Source organism: Stenella coeruleoalba, assembly GCF_951394435.1.
Source record: "Stenella coeruleoalba genome assembly, chromosome: 1".
Lineage (NCBI taxonomy): Eukaryota > Metazoa > Chordata > Mammalia > Artiodactyla > Delphinidae > Stenella > Stenella coeruleoalba.
In genome coordinates, this window is record NC_137169.1 from 103201549 (window position 1) to 103216355 (window position 14807).

Here is a 14807-nt window from a genome sequence, read left to right on the forward strand (position 1 = left end):
GAAGGAGAGGACAGAAATATGGATGAAAAAAAAATTGGCCACACTCTTTCCAAGCTTGATGTAAACACCATACTCACAGATCCAAGAAGCTGAATAAACTTCAAGGACAAGAAACATGAAGAATACTTCCCCCAAGGCACGTTGTACTCAAATTGCTCAAAGATAGTGATAAAGAAAAAAATCTTAAAAGCAACCAGAGGGAAAGCACAAGTTAGCCAAAAAGGAGCAAATATAAGAATGACATCAGAGTTCTCATTGGAAACAAGACTAATATCCCTCTGAACGTAACTATAAAATAGCTAAACAAGTTTTTTTCAAATCAGATCTACAGCATATTAGTTAATACATCATGACCCAAATGGATTTATTCCATGTATGGAGGCTTGATTTAACATTGGAAAAATCAATCAGTGAACTGTTAAAGAAAAACCATATGATCACCTCAATAGACAGAAAAATCATTTGACAAAATCGAACATCCATTCCTGGTAAAACTCTTAGCAAACAAAAAACAGAAAGGAACTTTCTTAACCTGAAAAAGGGCATATATGAAGAACATATATCTAGCATCACACTGAAAAACTAAAATCCTCCTAAGTTCCTCTAAGGTCAGAAACAAGACACGGATGTCTGTTCGCTTCACTTCTATTTAGCCTTGTATTGGAGGTTCTCCAGTGCAGCCATACAAGAAAAAGAAATAAAAGACATCCAGATTAGAAAGAAAGAAGTAAGCTACCTTTTTTTTTTTTTTTGTAGAGGATAATTGTTCTCTATGAAAATCCTATGGAGTTTCTCAAAAATTAGTTACTAGAACTAATAAGTGAATTTAGCAGGGTTACAGATAGAAGATTAATATATTAGAGTCAATTGTATATACTAGCAGTGAACAATCAGAAATTGAAACTGAAAAAATTGCCACTTATAAATATTGAAATATTTAGGGATAAATCTTGCCAAAACACATAAAAGACCTGTACACTGAAAACTAAAAATCATTGCTGAGAGAAATTAAAGACCTAAATAAATGGAGAGACTCACTTTATTTATGGTTCTGAGAATTCAGTATTGTTAATTCTCCCTCAATTGTTCTATAGTTACGCAATCCCGGTCAAAATCCCTGGAGGCTTTTTTGGGTAGAAATTAATAAGCTCTTTCTAAATTTCATATGAGAATGCTAAGAACCTGGAATGACCAAGTTTGAAAAAGAACAAAGTTGAAAGCCTAATACTACGTGATTTCAAGACTCATTATAAAGCTATCATAATCAAAACACTGTGGTATTGGTGTAATAGATAATAATAATTGATAGCCAAATATATGAAAAAAATGGGGGGGAATTGATTTTTGACAAAGGTACAAAGAGATGCAATGCAATGCAATGAGAAAAGATAGGCTTTTCAACAAAAGGTGCTAGAATAATTGGATTTCTGTATGCATATACAAAAATCAACTCAAAATGGATTATAGACCTAAATTTAAAACCTAAAAATATACAACTTTTAATAGAAAACATAGGAGAAAATCTTTGTGACCTTTGGCTAGGCAAAAATTGCTTAGATATTATACCAAGCATAATCCATAAAAGAACAAATTGATCAATTGGTCTAAAATTTAAAAACATAAGCTCTTTGGAACAAACGTATGGACACCAAGGGGGGAAAGCGGTGGGGGGCGTGGTGGTGTGATGAATTGGGAGATTGGGATCGACATGTATACACTGATGTGTATAAAATTGATGACTAATAAGAAAATAAATAAACATTAAAAAATATAAAAACATAAGCTCTTTGAGAAACATTTGAAAGGAAATGAAGTAAAATGATGAAAAGTCAAGTCACAGACTGGAATCTTTGCAAAGTATATATCTGGTAAAGGACTTGTTTGTAGGTTATATAATACTCAAAACTCAAGAATAAGATAATATACAACCAGTTTAAAACCAGGCAAAAGAGTTAACAGACACGTCACTTATATCTTCAAAGAAGAGGGAAGGATGACAAATAAGCTCATGAAAAAGTGCTCAACATCATTAGCATAAATTAAAGCTACAATGCAATACCACTACACACCTATTAGAATGTCAGAATTTACCCACACCTGAAGATGTCTCTTTAATTTCTGGAGTTTGGACTTTTTGTGTGGAGATACAATGCTTGGAGCATCTTATAATTCTGAGGAGAAAGTCAAGAAAATCATGGAGATTCTGATTACTGGGGAAAGAATTAGAAACAAAATCTCCTGCCTTTGCAAATGTAGCAGAGAAAGAAAACATTTTTATTGTTGAATAAGCATTAAACCAGAGTACAGTTTCCATCACAGGCAGATTGCAAAGACAGAAAGAAATCTTACCTTTCTATATAACCAGGCAGATATATCAGTTACATACATGTTCTGAAGATAAATGATAATTTATCCTTCTGTAAAAGTACAGTTGACCCTTTTTGTTTTCTTTTCTTTCTTTCTTTTTTATTTATTTATTTTTGGCTGTGTTGGGTCTTTGTTGCTGCATGCGGGCTTTCTCTAGTTGCGGCAAACAGGGGCTACTCTTCACTGCAGTGCGTGGGCTACTCATTGTGGTGGCTTGTTGCGTAGCATGGGCCCTAGGCACATAGGCTTCGGAAGTTATGGCTCACGGGCTCTAGAGAACAGGCTCAGTAGTTGTGGCACACGGGCTTAGTTGTTCTGCAGCATGTGGGATCTTCCCAGACCAGGGCTCGAACCCGTGTCCCCTGCATTGGCAGGTGGATTCTTAACCACTGTGCCACTAGGGAAGCCCTACAGTTGACTCTTGAGCAACACAGGTTTGAACTGCATGAGTTCACTTATACGTGGATATTTATCAATAGTAAATATTGGGCTGGCCAAAAAGTTCCTTCGGTTTTTAAGTAAAAATAAAAGATAGTTTTCATTTTCACCAAGAACTTTATTGAACAACGTATTCACTGTTTTGTTCCACTACCTTGTGCCATTTTTCAGGCAGCTTCATAATTCCATCTTTCCAAAACTTTTTATCTTTTTTTGAGCAAAGAACTATTCCAGGTGCCTTTTATAGTCTTCCAGGGAATGGAAAATTTTTTCATTAAGAGAATTTGTAAAGACCAAAATAAATGGACATTGGAAGGTGCAATGTCTGGTGAATATGACGGATGAATCAGAACTTCCCAGCCAAGCTGTAACAGTTTTTGCCTGGTCATCAAAGAAATATGCAGTCTTGGGTTATCATGATGGAAGATTATGCATTTTCTGTTGACTAATTCCAGATGCTTTTCATCAAGTGCTGCTTTCAGTTGGTCTAATTGGGAGCAGTACTTGTTGGAATTAATCGTTTGGTTTTCCGGAAGGAGCTCATAATAGAGCTCCCTTGCAATCCCACCATATACACAACATCACCTTCTTTGGATGAAGGCTGGCCTTTGGTGTGGTTGGTGGTGGTTCATTTCGCTTGTCCCACGATCTCTTCCATTCCACATTATTGTACACTATCCACTTTTCATCGCTCATCACAATTTGTTTTAAAAACGGAACATTTTCATGATGTTTAAGTAGAGAATCAAATGTGGAAATGTGGTCAAGAAGTTTTTTTTCGCTTAACTTATGTGGAACCCAGACGTCAAAGTGATTAACATAACGAAGCTGGTGTAAATGATTTTCAACACTTGATTTGGCTATTTTGAGTATGTTGGCTATCTTCTGCGTGGTATAACGTTGATTGTTATATCTCAATTAATGTCTCGATTTGATCGCTATCAACTTCAACTGGTCTACCCAACCATGGAGCCTCATCCAGCAAGAAATCTCCAACATGAAACTTCACAAACCGTTTTAGACATGTTTGATCAGTCACAGCACCTTCTCCATACACTGCACAAATCTTTTTCTGCGTTTCAGTTGCATTTTTACCTTTCTTGAAATGATAAAGCATATGCCGAAAATGTTGCTTTTTTCTTCAATCTTCAATATAAAAATGGCTACACAATATTCACCAATTTTGATGTTTTTTTTTAAATGCATGCTGATATGACAGCTGTCACAATACAATCTAACAAAATTGTTTTGAATGAAGTTAGACAACTAAGCGCTCCTAGAGCCATATTATGGAAAAATCTGAACAACCTTTTTGGCCAATCCAGTACTACAGTAGTACGCAGTCCGAGGTTGGTTGAATCCATGGATGTGGAGGAACTAGGAATACAGAGGACTCAGGGATACTGTACTCGAATTAACCCCCACTTAGTTTAGGGATCAGGGGTACTTTCTTGACAACACCATTTGCTATACCTAGTACCTTCTAAATTCACATGGTGATTGGGGTGGCCATCTGTGTTAATTGCCTTTATCCAGTGGAAAAGTAATACTTCTGTATTTATGACAAAGGGGTAATCAGAGCTTGGAGAAAGGTACCTAAGCTAACCTCCCACAGTGACAGAGAGATTGGGGTGCTATCTTCCTTGATGTTTATATTTCAAAGTCATGGCTCTCAGGCCTTTTAAGAAAAACATTCCTGGATTGTAAAGCTGGTAAGAGGTTTATGAAGCTTTTAAAAAGATTTTACATACATATCAAAGGGACTCAAGGCAGTGACCTAAGAATAGGGAAAAAGGGATAAGGTCTTTTGGCACCAGGAAAAATTTAATATTTTTCATTAATCTTTAAAAACCCAGAGATCTGACAATGTTTTACTGCTGAATTAACCAACCTTTGCTACCATCTACCTCTGGGCTTTTTGTTATGTGAGATAACCCCAACTGTTTATGTATTGATAGTATAGGTATCCTCTATCCTATAGGAAAGTCATCCTAAATTATTTGACCCCTAAAGACAGAGGAAGATGAATTTTCCCCAGCCCCCTTATGTTTCACGACAAAGCCTAAACCATTGAAGCATACCAGAAATGTTCTGCCTCCTTCAGTTTATCTTTTAAAAAATGCATTTGAATCCACAGTACACCCACATTTGTTTCAATATTTTTTCTTCCCCACCAAAAAACAACTTTTAAGATTTGAGAAAAGATGTGGAGAAAGGCAGAGAGGGGCAGATCTTTTGGAGAGGTTAATAATTGTATATTTCAATGTATCATCTTTTAGAACATAATTTCCACTGAGTGTCTTTAATTCGATTTCTAACCAGTCTATTCTAAGACATCATTTAAACATTAGGAGTATAAATGAAATGGAAGGTTTAAGTAAATTATTTTTCAAGCAATCTGAGGTTTTATTATGAGTTACTTGTAGTAGTCCCTAATGCAAGCCTTTAGCATTGTAACATCTATCTGTAGTACCCTGGACACTGCCACTGCTAGTTGTGAAAAAGAATAGACAAGTCTCATTTGGTAAACATAAAGGATTAAATAAAGAACATATTAGCTTGGTAGTTGGTTCTTTTAGCCTTACCATTTCTCCATAGATACTTAAATGTTTCTCCTCAGATTTTGTTGACTGTTCTTTCTGTAAAACTTTCCTATTTGGTGGTTACCGCCAACACTTATGTTGAGATGACTTCTGGCACCATCACCTCCTCTGAATGTCTTGTCTTTGTAGATAAGAGAAAGATAAAAGAGATGTATGTGAGCGGCATTTAAAAGTAGCTCTAAAAAGTCAGCAAGACATCCAGTAAAACTGAAGTACTAAATAGCACCTTTTTATATACTTACAGGCCTTTGTCAATGCCATTTGTCATCTATTATCTCTAACTTTGAACTATAGTTTTAAAAAATCCTTATTAGGGCTTCCCTAGTGGCGCAGTGGTTGAGAGTCCGCCTGCCGATGCAGGGGACACGGGTTCGTGCCCCGGTCCGGGAAGATCCCACATGCCGCAGAACGGCTGGGCCTGTGAGCCATGGCTGCTGAGCCTGCGCATCCGGAGCCTGTGCTCCGCAGCGGGAGAGGCCACAGCAGTGAGAGGCCCGTGTACCGCAAAAACAAAACAAAACACTAAAAAAAAAAATCCTTATTAGAGGAAAAAACATCTAGTAGTCTGATAGCTAATTTAGATTAGACTTTCCTCAACTTTTGCAGCAAAGATCACACTTCTCCAATTGTTCTATTTTTAAAATCCAAGTTAAAAATCTTAAATTTAAGTCAGTAGTAGTGTACCATGTCCTTGACATGAATTGTTTAGCTATATTACTGTACTTTTAAACATTTGTTATAAATTTTAAATATATCTGTATATCTATAGTCTAGCCTCTGCTCCCTAGGGATTATTTGACTTTCCAAGAAGTAGTTAGTCTTATTCCAAACCCCTACTTAAGCTCCAGAGGTGTCCTAAGGAGGGTAGACATGGAAGTTGTATTAGTTTCCTAGGGCTGCCATAACAAATTACCACAAACTTGGTGGCATTACAGAGATTCTATTCTCTCACATCTCTGGAGGCCAGAAGTCTGAAATCATTTTCTTCCGAAGGTGTTCCTTGGGTGATGGGAGCTTAACTTCAGTCTTCGCCTCTGCCTTCACATGACTTTCGTCCCTATATGTCTCTGGGTCCAAATCTCTCTCTCCTTTCTCTTGTAAAGGTAGAAGTCGTTGGATTTAGGGCCCATCCTAAACCCAGGATGATTTCCTCTTGAGATCCTTGACTAATTATATCCCCAAAGACCCTACTTCCAAATAAAGACACATTCTGAGGCTCCAGATGGACATGAATTGGGGGGCATGGGGACTGTTCAACCCACTACAGTAGTATTAAGATTATTTTTTAAATGATTGTTTAAAAATAATAATACCACTTTCTGTTATCTAAAACTTCCACAATCACTATCTTATTGATTTTTATAACTTGTGTGTTTATGTGAGGTACTTCTATAGCATCCCCAATGGAAAGGAATCATTTTGCAGGAAACTGCATTTTCTCTCTATTCCTTCACTTACTCCTCTCCCAAGTAGTGAGAAGATTAGAATGAGCCTGATACATTTGCCCACATTTAACCAAGAGACATGGAACTGCACAGAACATAGCTCTCCTGGACATACTTGTGCCCAGAACACAAAGGGCTTGTGCTTCTGATCTCCATTCAGTAAGCTGACCCAGCAGAGTCTCTTGCTATGTCCATCCAAGTCTTTTTTCAGTTCTACCTTCTCTGCCTGTAACCTGGTGAGTAAATCAGTCAAGCAGATCTCAAGGTCTAGAATCAAAGTGAAATTAGAAGCACTGTCACTCTCCATTCTAGCTTTATCAGTTATAAAGTTGATAAGCAACCCTCCTTTACCCCAGTGCTGTGTTTTTACTCTGTCATCCAGAACTATAACAGTAAGCAGAAAAGATATTAATGTGCCTATTTTTAAAGTAAGTTTAGCTAGAATATTGTAAAGGGATTCTTCACCAAAGCCTAGTAAGGCCCAGCGATTGCTAAGATCAAGAGTTAGAACCCAGATTTCCTGACTCTGTATAGCTGTTTCTTTAAGCTTACTTTGATGACCCCCTAATAGAATTCAGATTAGAATTTGCCCAATTATAGTATATAATATTCTTACCTATAGTGGTAAGAATCATTTTGTAAACTATCATTTTTAATTTCTAAGTTACCACTGTGGCCTGCAGTGTTTATGGAAAGGTATAAACATATGCCTTCATATAAACAATGCTATTACCTATTGGACTTCTCTGGTGGTGCAGTGGTTAAGAATTTGCCTGCCAATGTGGGGGACATGGGTTTGGGCCCTGGCCCGGGGAGATCCCGTATGCCACAGAGCAACTGAGCCTGCGCTCTAGAGCCCGCAAGCCACAACTACTGGAGCCCGCATGCCCTAGAGCCCATGCGCTGCAACTACTGAGCACACGTGCTGCAACTACTGAAGCCTGCACACCTAGAGCCCGTGCTCCACAAAAAGAGAAGCCACTGCAATGAGAAGCCCACATACTGCAACAAAGAGCAGCCCCCGCTCGCCACAACCAGAGAAAGCCCACGCACAGCAACGAAGACCCAATGCAGCCAAAATATCCCCGAAAAAACAATGCTATTACCTATTAAGAGAGACTAATTATTAAACCTCCTGTAAATCCATAATGTTTCTGAAACCTTTATTTAAATTTGCAGTACCTGCTCTAAGAACTGCAAAAACTAATGTATTAGGAGTATGTGAAAGTCCTTGCTGTGTCCAAATAATGTGCTTTACTTGTTCCTTCTGTGTTTCTTAATAAATATAGATTAATTAATTTCTAGTTATACTATGAGGTCTCCAAGCTGCCAAAACATATGATTGATATTATATCTGAGTTTTAAAAGAAGGTCTCTAAAAAATTGTGAATTGGTTTGTTTTATGCCATTTTACAGTTTGTTGTTTTATATGTTTCAGGCAGGTATATGGGATTTGCTTTTTAACTGCCTTATTTCAGAGGTCTAGTTGTTCATCTTACTGGATTTTCTTATGCACTCTTCTGGAATATTTTGTGTTTCTAATCATTTGAATGGATGAGGTTCATTTTCTGGTGTATTTTTCATCAAACCTGCTCAAAATAGGTCATGGGTGTCCTCTGCCATTATAACTGAGATCACTTGATCTTCTTGTTGAATTCTAATTGAAACTCATTTTCCCCTTTTATTTTCAGATACTTGTATCTTCTGTTCTCCAGTGATGACCTTTTACCTTTAGACCACTGGGTATTTAATACAGAGGCTCACCCTCTGCCTGTGTTACATTTAGCCAACACCACACTTTCAAGAAACCCTGCTGTTCGATGAAAGCAGCTGCAGAAAGACCATTCTCACCTGTGTTTTGTTTACATGGACCACTACAGAAATTAGTCTGGAGAGGGGCCTTTTGAAAACCTGGACCTCTTAAGTCAACATGGCAGGGTGAAACGTGACTCTTCCCTGCAAGACTTTTCAACTTGTAGATGTTTCAACTTTGAAATGATTCCATTTTATACCTGACCAAAACATATTCTGGTGTGTGTAGGACAGAGACCTGATGTGCTTTGATTCTTAACAAGATGGTCACTTGAGAAATTATGCCTGTTACTGCTTATTGCTTTTAGAGTCCTGGAATCTGGAGGCTAGATTTCCTGAGAATAAGCCAAGAATGTGGAGCACCTTGCAGGAGTTGGAGATGGCCTTTGGAACCAATTATATATTTGTTTCCTCCCAAAGTGGAGCAGCTCTCAAGTCAAAATATTTACACATTGTTTATCCCTTTTTTCTCCATTTTTAATAACGGAATGAATTAAAATAAATAAGAACAAAAGAACAGTGTAACTGCATCAGCAGCAAGAAGACTCAAAAAGGAAACAGAATACTATCCCTGTCCGAATTTTCAAGTTTCGTATTAGATGACCAGACTGGCAGCCATTTCAAATCTCAGTCTATCTATTCCATTGAAATTCCTTGGTTAAATTTCTTTTCTCTGGAGGCATGATCTCACAAAGAATACTCTTCAAGTCTTTGTCTCCATATAGAATCATTGAAACTGCTATTTATCATAACCACTACTTACGAACCTGGGTTTGGGATTTTGTGCATGTTGTTCAGTCTAGTGTTGGTAGCATGACAAAAAGTGGGGACAATGCCGCAGTTTGTTGCCTTGAAACCTGTCCTAAGAGAAAGCCTTGGTTTTGTTGGTAGGAGATTATTTTTCCAAAGCAGCAAATCTACCAAGTAAATTTTATCTACTTCAACCTCATTACAAACTTAGTAGAATCCCTCCATTTACAACTCTCTTTATGGGGCTTGGCAAAATTCACTGTACTGTCATTGCAGCTCTGAATTTACCTTGAGGAGGCAAATTACTTTTACAATTTACTAAATCAAAAACAAAATATAGTGAAACTTCCTTAACTATTTTTGGGACAGGGGATCCTTTATTATCCCATTAGACGAGGGAGCTTTTCACAAATATTTTATGTAAAAAATAAATTCAACTTTTTTTTCTCCAAGGGTATTTACAGAAATTCAAACAATTAATCAGAATAGCTTCAAAATAATTTTTAGTGATTAAATGTGGTATAATTAATTATATTACACTAAACATGGGATATATCTAAGGGGCTTTCTCTTACCATCAGTAGATTTTGCAATGATATTTCTTTTTAAAGAAATTATGATTTCTCTATATTGGGAGGGGAAGAACTTAAATTTTATCAAGAACTGTAAGATAAATATCTGACTTAATAAATTTTCTGTCCCTTGAATTTATGTCGCAGTGCAAGACACTTTTTCTTCCTTACCTTTAATACAGACAGCTTCCATTGACAGTAATAGTTGGGAGTAGTAGTATTAGTCTAGTATTTACTCTGAATTTGAAGATTTCATGAAACAGTGTGCAGGAAGCCCACCTTAGAGTTCTGAAGGCTTATTTTCTTATTTTGTTTACTCTTTCATTAGCATGTGGTAGATTTAAATTGGAAAAAGATTTAATAAATTAATATGATTAAATATGTTTTAAGGGTGATCATCTTATATCACACATAGTCAAGCAGTCCTCACAGTTCAGCAAATGATCCATAAATGATAACCACCTCAAGATTTTCAGTATACATAGAAAGTAAGGATGTAGAGCCAGTTGCATTATTTAAATCTTTAGGAGAGTTTAATTTTACACATATTTTGAGACTATAATACCTTTTACTAGTTGAAAAATTAAAATTTTTAAATGAAAAGTGTAGATGACTAACTTTAGAAGAGAAAGGGGAAAGTATTTGGTTCTCAAAACATGTTAGCTTTCCTCCTGAAAACAGCAGAAGCCCACTTATGGGTCACTAAAAAGAATGAAAAACTTGACTTGGCAAAAGACCCAGAACAGCTGTAGAGATGGCAGTGAACCCTCCCTCACTTCGTTTAGAAGAATGCTGAGTAAAGGGGCCTTCTTGGTTCCCCAAGAACTTCCCAAGGAATGAAAAGACAGAACCCCCGCCCCAAGTGCTCTGTTTGTGTTTCTCGGATAACTGGAGCTCGGGAGAAGGCAGAGAAGTGTACAGGCATAGCCAGTTCTGGTACAAGCAAAAAGCTTGAGGGAGACAAAGGAAGAGTCTTCTTCATCATCTCCTTACCTTCCTTGTGAGAAGACTAGCGCTTATGAGTGTGCTTCCTTTTTTTGTTGTTTTTTCTTCTCTGAATACCAAAGGCAATTAAATTTAAGTCAGCTACATATGACCTGCCAGTGTCATGTTTTATTTTTGTTATAGATTAAAAAAATTATTTTCTCCAAGATCCATCCTTATTCCATAGTATCCCATATTCTGCTAGTTTCCAAGAACATACTTTACTTTGTTCTGTCCTTTACAGTCCTTTGCATTTTGTAGACCTTATTACTCAGGTTAAATACTCATTACATTTATAAGACCTTCTGCAGAGAGCCCAGAAATGCTCCTTTCCAGGTGCCTCCTCAAAAGCAGACACATTACTTTGTGCCTTTGGCACAGATGTGCAGAGTAGATAGATCATTTGGTATATAAGAAAAAAGAATAGAGATGCTGAACACCCCCTCTACCTTCTATATTTATTTTTCTTTTAGAATTTTAGGATCATACTTTTTGGTTCAAACCAGTATAAAGTTGTTAAAACCAAGAGAATGTGGTCCCAATCAAAAAGAAGTCTTGGTGCAGAAAAGTAAGTACCCAGTCACAGGGTTCTTACTTTCTCGTGGGTTGCACAGATATGCTCTTTTATGTCTCTCTGACACCAACTTATTCTTGTCTTTGAACAGATGTTTATATGTAAAAGCAAAACCTGGATATTGAAGGAATATATTCCTTCTGTGGAATATTGACCCTGATTCTCTATGATGTCCTCTAGGACAACCCAGGGCTTCACTTGGTAGATTTTAACCAAGCAGTTTAAAATTTGATCATTAACTTCTCATCTCCATTCTCCATTGCCAAAGTCTTTGTCAAAACTACAAATTTGTTGCTAAAAGGTTGTGCTCGCCATTCTCATCATGGAGCTTCTCCTTAGGCCTGGATTTCTTTGAATGAATGAGTGAGTGAATGAGAGGGTGAGTGAATAAACACAGGGTACCTAATATGTGCCAAGCGTTGTGCTAGCTACTTTCAAGTATTAGAACTTTTTGTGATTCCAGTGGCATTTTCTGTATAAGAGTTGTTCATACCATTTTAAGTGTTTTCCAGTATGATTCATGTTACAAAATCCTTAATTTTGTATTTCATTTAAATTAAATAAGGAAAGAAATGGTTTATAATATATTTTAAACAATGTATTACTATATAATACTAACAGCTATAATTGTAGTTAATAAGTCTCTTGGAAAATGTCAAAGAAATACTTGATTTCTGATGCAACTTTAACTAAAATATCTACTTTAGAAATAAAAACATTCTTATTTTGCTATTATCACTTTAATTACATAATTAAAAGTTAATGTTTTATAGAAATGCTGATTATTTTATATTCAAAAATTTTGTCACATAATTCATGGGTAAAATTTGCAGTTGTGAATTGTTCATGCTCTGCTATGGTTCCTAGTAATGGTCCCATGCTGTTAAATATAAAGAAAAATATACTGAAATATTTCTGAGTTGCTAATAACAGTTCCTAGTAATGGTATCTTGAGTTCTTATTTTTCTTTAGGTTTCCTTACCCTCAAATTGGCTAGCTCATATCTTACCCACTCTTTACGTAGATACATACATAAATACAGTTGTACACAGAGATTTTTAATACTGTCTCTGTCTGCTAATTAACAAACACGGTTGTTAACGTGTTTTTGGCTGCACAAATTCTAAGCAGAATATTTGAGGAACCAAATATGATCTGGAGATATTTTAATGCACTTACTTGGTTCAGGAACATTGGTGAAGATGATTTTTTGTTCCTTCAGCTCATTCAGATCACACTCTTTGTGATCTATAATGGATCAGCAAGCTTCCTCCAGAGGGCTAGATGATAAATATTTTAGGCTTTGTGAGCCATGCAGTCTCTATCTTTACTACTCAGTTCTGCTGTTGAACTGTGAAAACAAGTACAGACAATATATAAAGGAAGGGGTGTGGCTGTGTTCCAATAAAACTTTATTTACAAAAACATGGAGGGCTAGATTTGGCCTCTGGATCATAGTTGTTAACCCTCGATCCCCATTTAAATTTGTATAAGACCCTATAATCTTTGACCTGCATCTTTTATCTGTGTTTTGAGTACATAATTCATTTTTAGAGCAAAAAAAAGATGTGTGTATGTAAGATTGTATGTATTTGTGTAACCTAAAGCTATATATTTTGTTGTCTTGAAAACAGCTATACTCTACTGGAGTCTGTTCAGGTTTCAATATGGTACAACTATCTTGAAAGAGGCATTTTTTTGTTCATGGGGTATGCTATCAGTCCTTATCCTTGCCTTGTCATTTAATGCCACAATTTCAGAGTCTCTGTGTAAAAGGAAGGGTCTCTGTGGTGTCAAAATAGTATATTTGCTCCAAGTTCTGCCTGCTCATTGATCTTTGGACCAACGACTCTGGATTGCTGGAGCTGCAAAAATTCCTCCACTTGAATACTCGTAGAGTCCTATGACAAGAATATGATAGAATTTCTGACCTTTGTGCTAAAGAAACCAATCTCTTGGAAAAATTTTAAGCAACAGGAGAAATGGGTTATGTGCCTCAGTTGCCATTTGGCAACCACTATTTTTTAGAGTGCAGAAAGGTACTGCCCTTATTACCTCTACAACAGCCTAAATCTGAGGAGTGCAGAGAAAAGATGGATCCAAAAGAAGAGTTCCCCTTCCTCTTCTTGCACTTGCCTCAAATTCTTTTCAAGTCAATAGCATTATTTCAGAATGTCAGTGTGCATCATATTTAAATTAAAGCATCCTCAGCCTTAGCCTTTTAACTGTTTAACAACTAATCCATTTTAAACTTTGAGCACAGTAGAACTCATGAAATTACACGACACCATATTGCTAGTATGTATGTATGTACGTTGCAATGCACCAGTCATCCTGAGAATAGCTTTTTCACGAAGAAGTTTATCAAATATTTCACTGTATTTGGAAATTCTAGAGGAGGGGAAGCCTGTACTCAGAGTGATAGGGGAGCACATGTTCTAAATGAGCTACCTTTCTAGGTCCAGCATACTATACAGATGGCTTCAGCCCAGTGTGAACGTTAAGTGTGAGTACACAAACACACCCACATACATACATGTTAATGTGCAGAGGATTTTAAACAATTTGGATGCTACAGAATTCTGCAAATTGCATACCAGAAAACTCCATGGAGATAAGCTCAGCTCTTCTTGGGAAAAGTTATTTTTTAGAAAACTTAGAAATTAGTTTTTGTTCGGATTAACTGAATAAAGCATCCCCAATTTTAATACTGGATTTGGAAGTTGAAATGCCGTTCCTCAGTCTTACTGGTCTCAAATTCAGTGGTATAATTTTTCCCTAAACTAATGAGAGGGGCAAGTATAACCTCCTAAATCGGTACCCACTGGCCGCTCCTGAACTGATTTCCAGTTATGTCCTCCATATGTAATTTTTATAAATTAAAGGTAATATTGTATATTAAAGATTAAATAAAGATGTTCTTTAAGTGAAAAGTCTGTTTAGCTTTCATTTGTACCCAGGATGACAATACAGTTCAATCTTCCTATTTTCAGAACAACTTTGGCTTTTACAGTAACTGGTAATCTTCAGTCTCCCACGTTCAGAGAGTATTTCTTTTGGTTCAGCTAATCTTCACATTCCTTGATGTTATAGAAACATGAAGAGATTACTTAAAGGGTAATTTTCATGCCATCTAATTTTAAGAAAACAAACTATAGGCCTGTGCAACAATCTTATAGTATGACTGTGCCTGTTATCTCCAAGACCTAGTCTAATCCAACCTCTGAGACCATCAAGCTTAAAAATTGCTTTGGGACTTCCC

General features: G+C 36.5%; 1 protein-coding gene across 1 annotated transcript in view; it reads left to right on the plus strand.

Moving 5' to 3' along the window:
• Positions 1-14425, plus strand: part of MAN1A2 (mannosidase alpha class 1A member 2) — a 161232-nt gene extending 146807 nt beyond the window's left edge. Inside the window, exon 13 of the mRNA XM_079931821.1 lies at positions 8545-14425. Coding sequence (XP_079787947.1) covers positions 8545-8677 — 133 coding nt within the window. The 3' untranslated portion in view covers positions 8678-14425. The remainder of the gene's footprint in view (positions 1-8544) is intronic.
• The last annotated feature ends 382 nt before the right edge of the window (positions 14426-14807 follow it).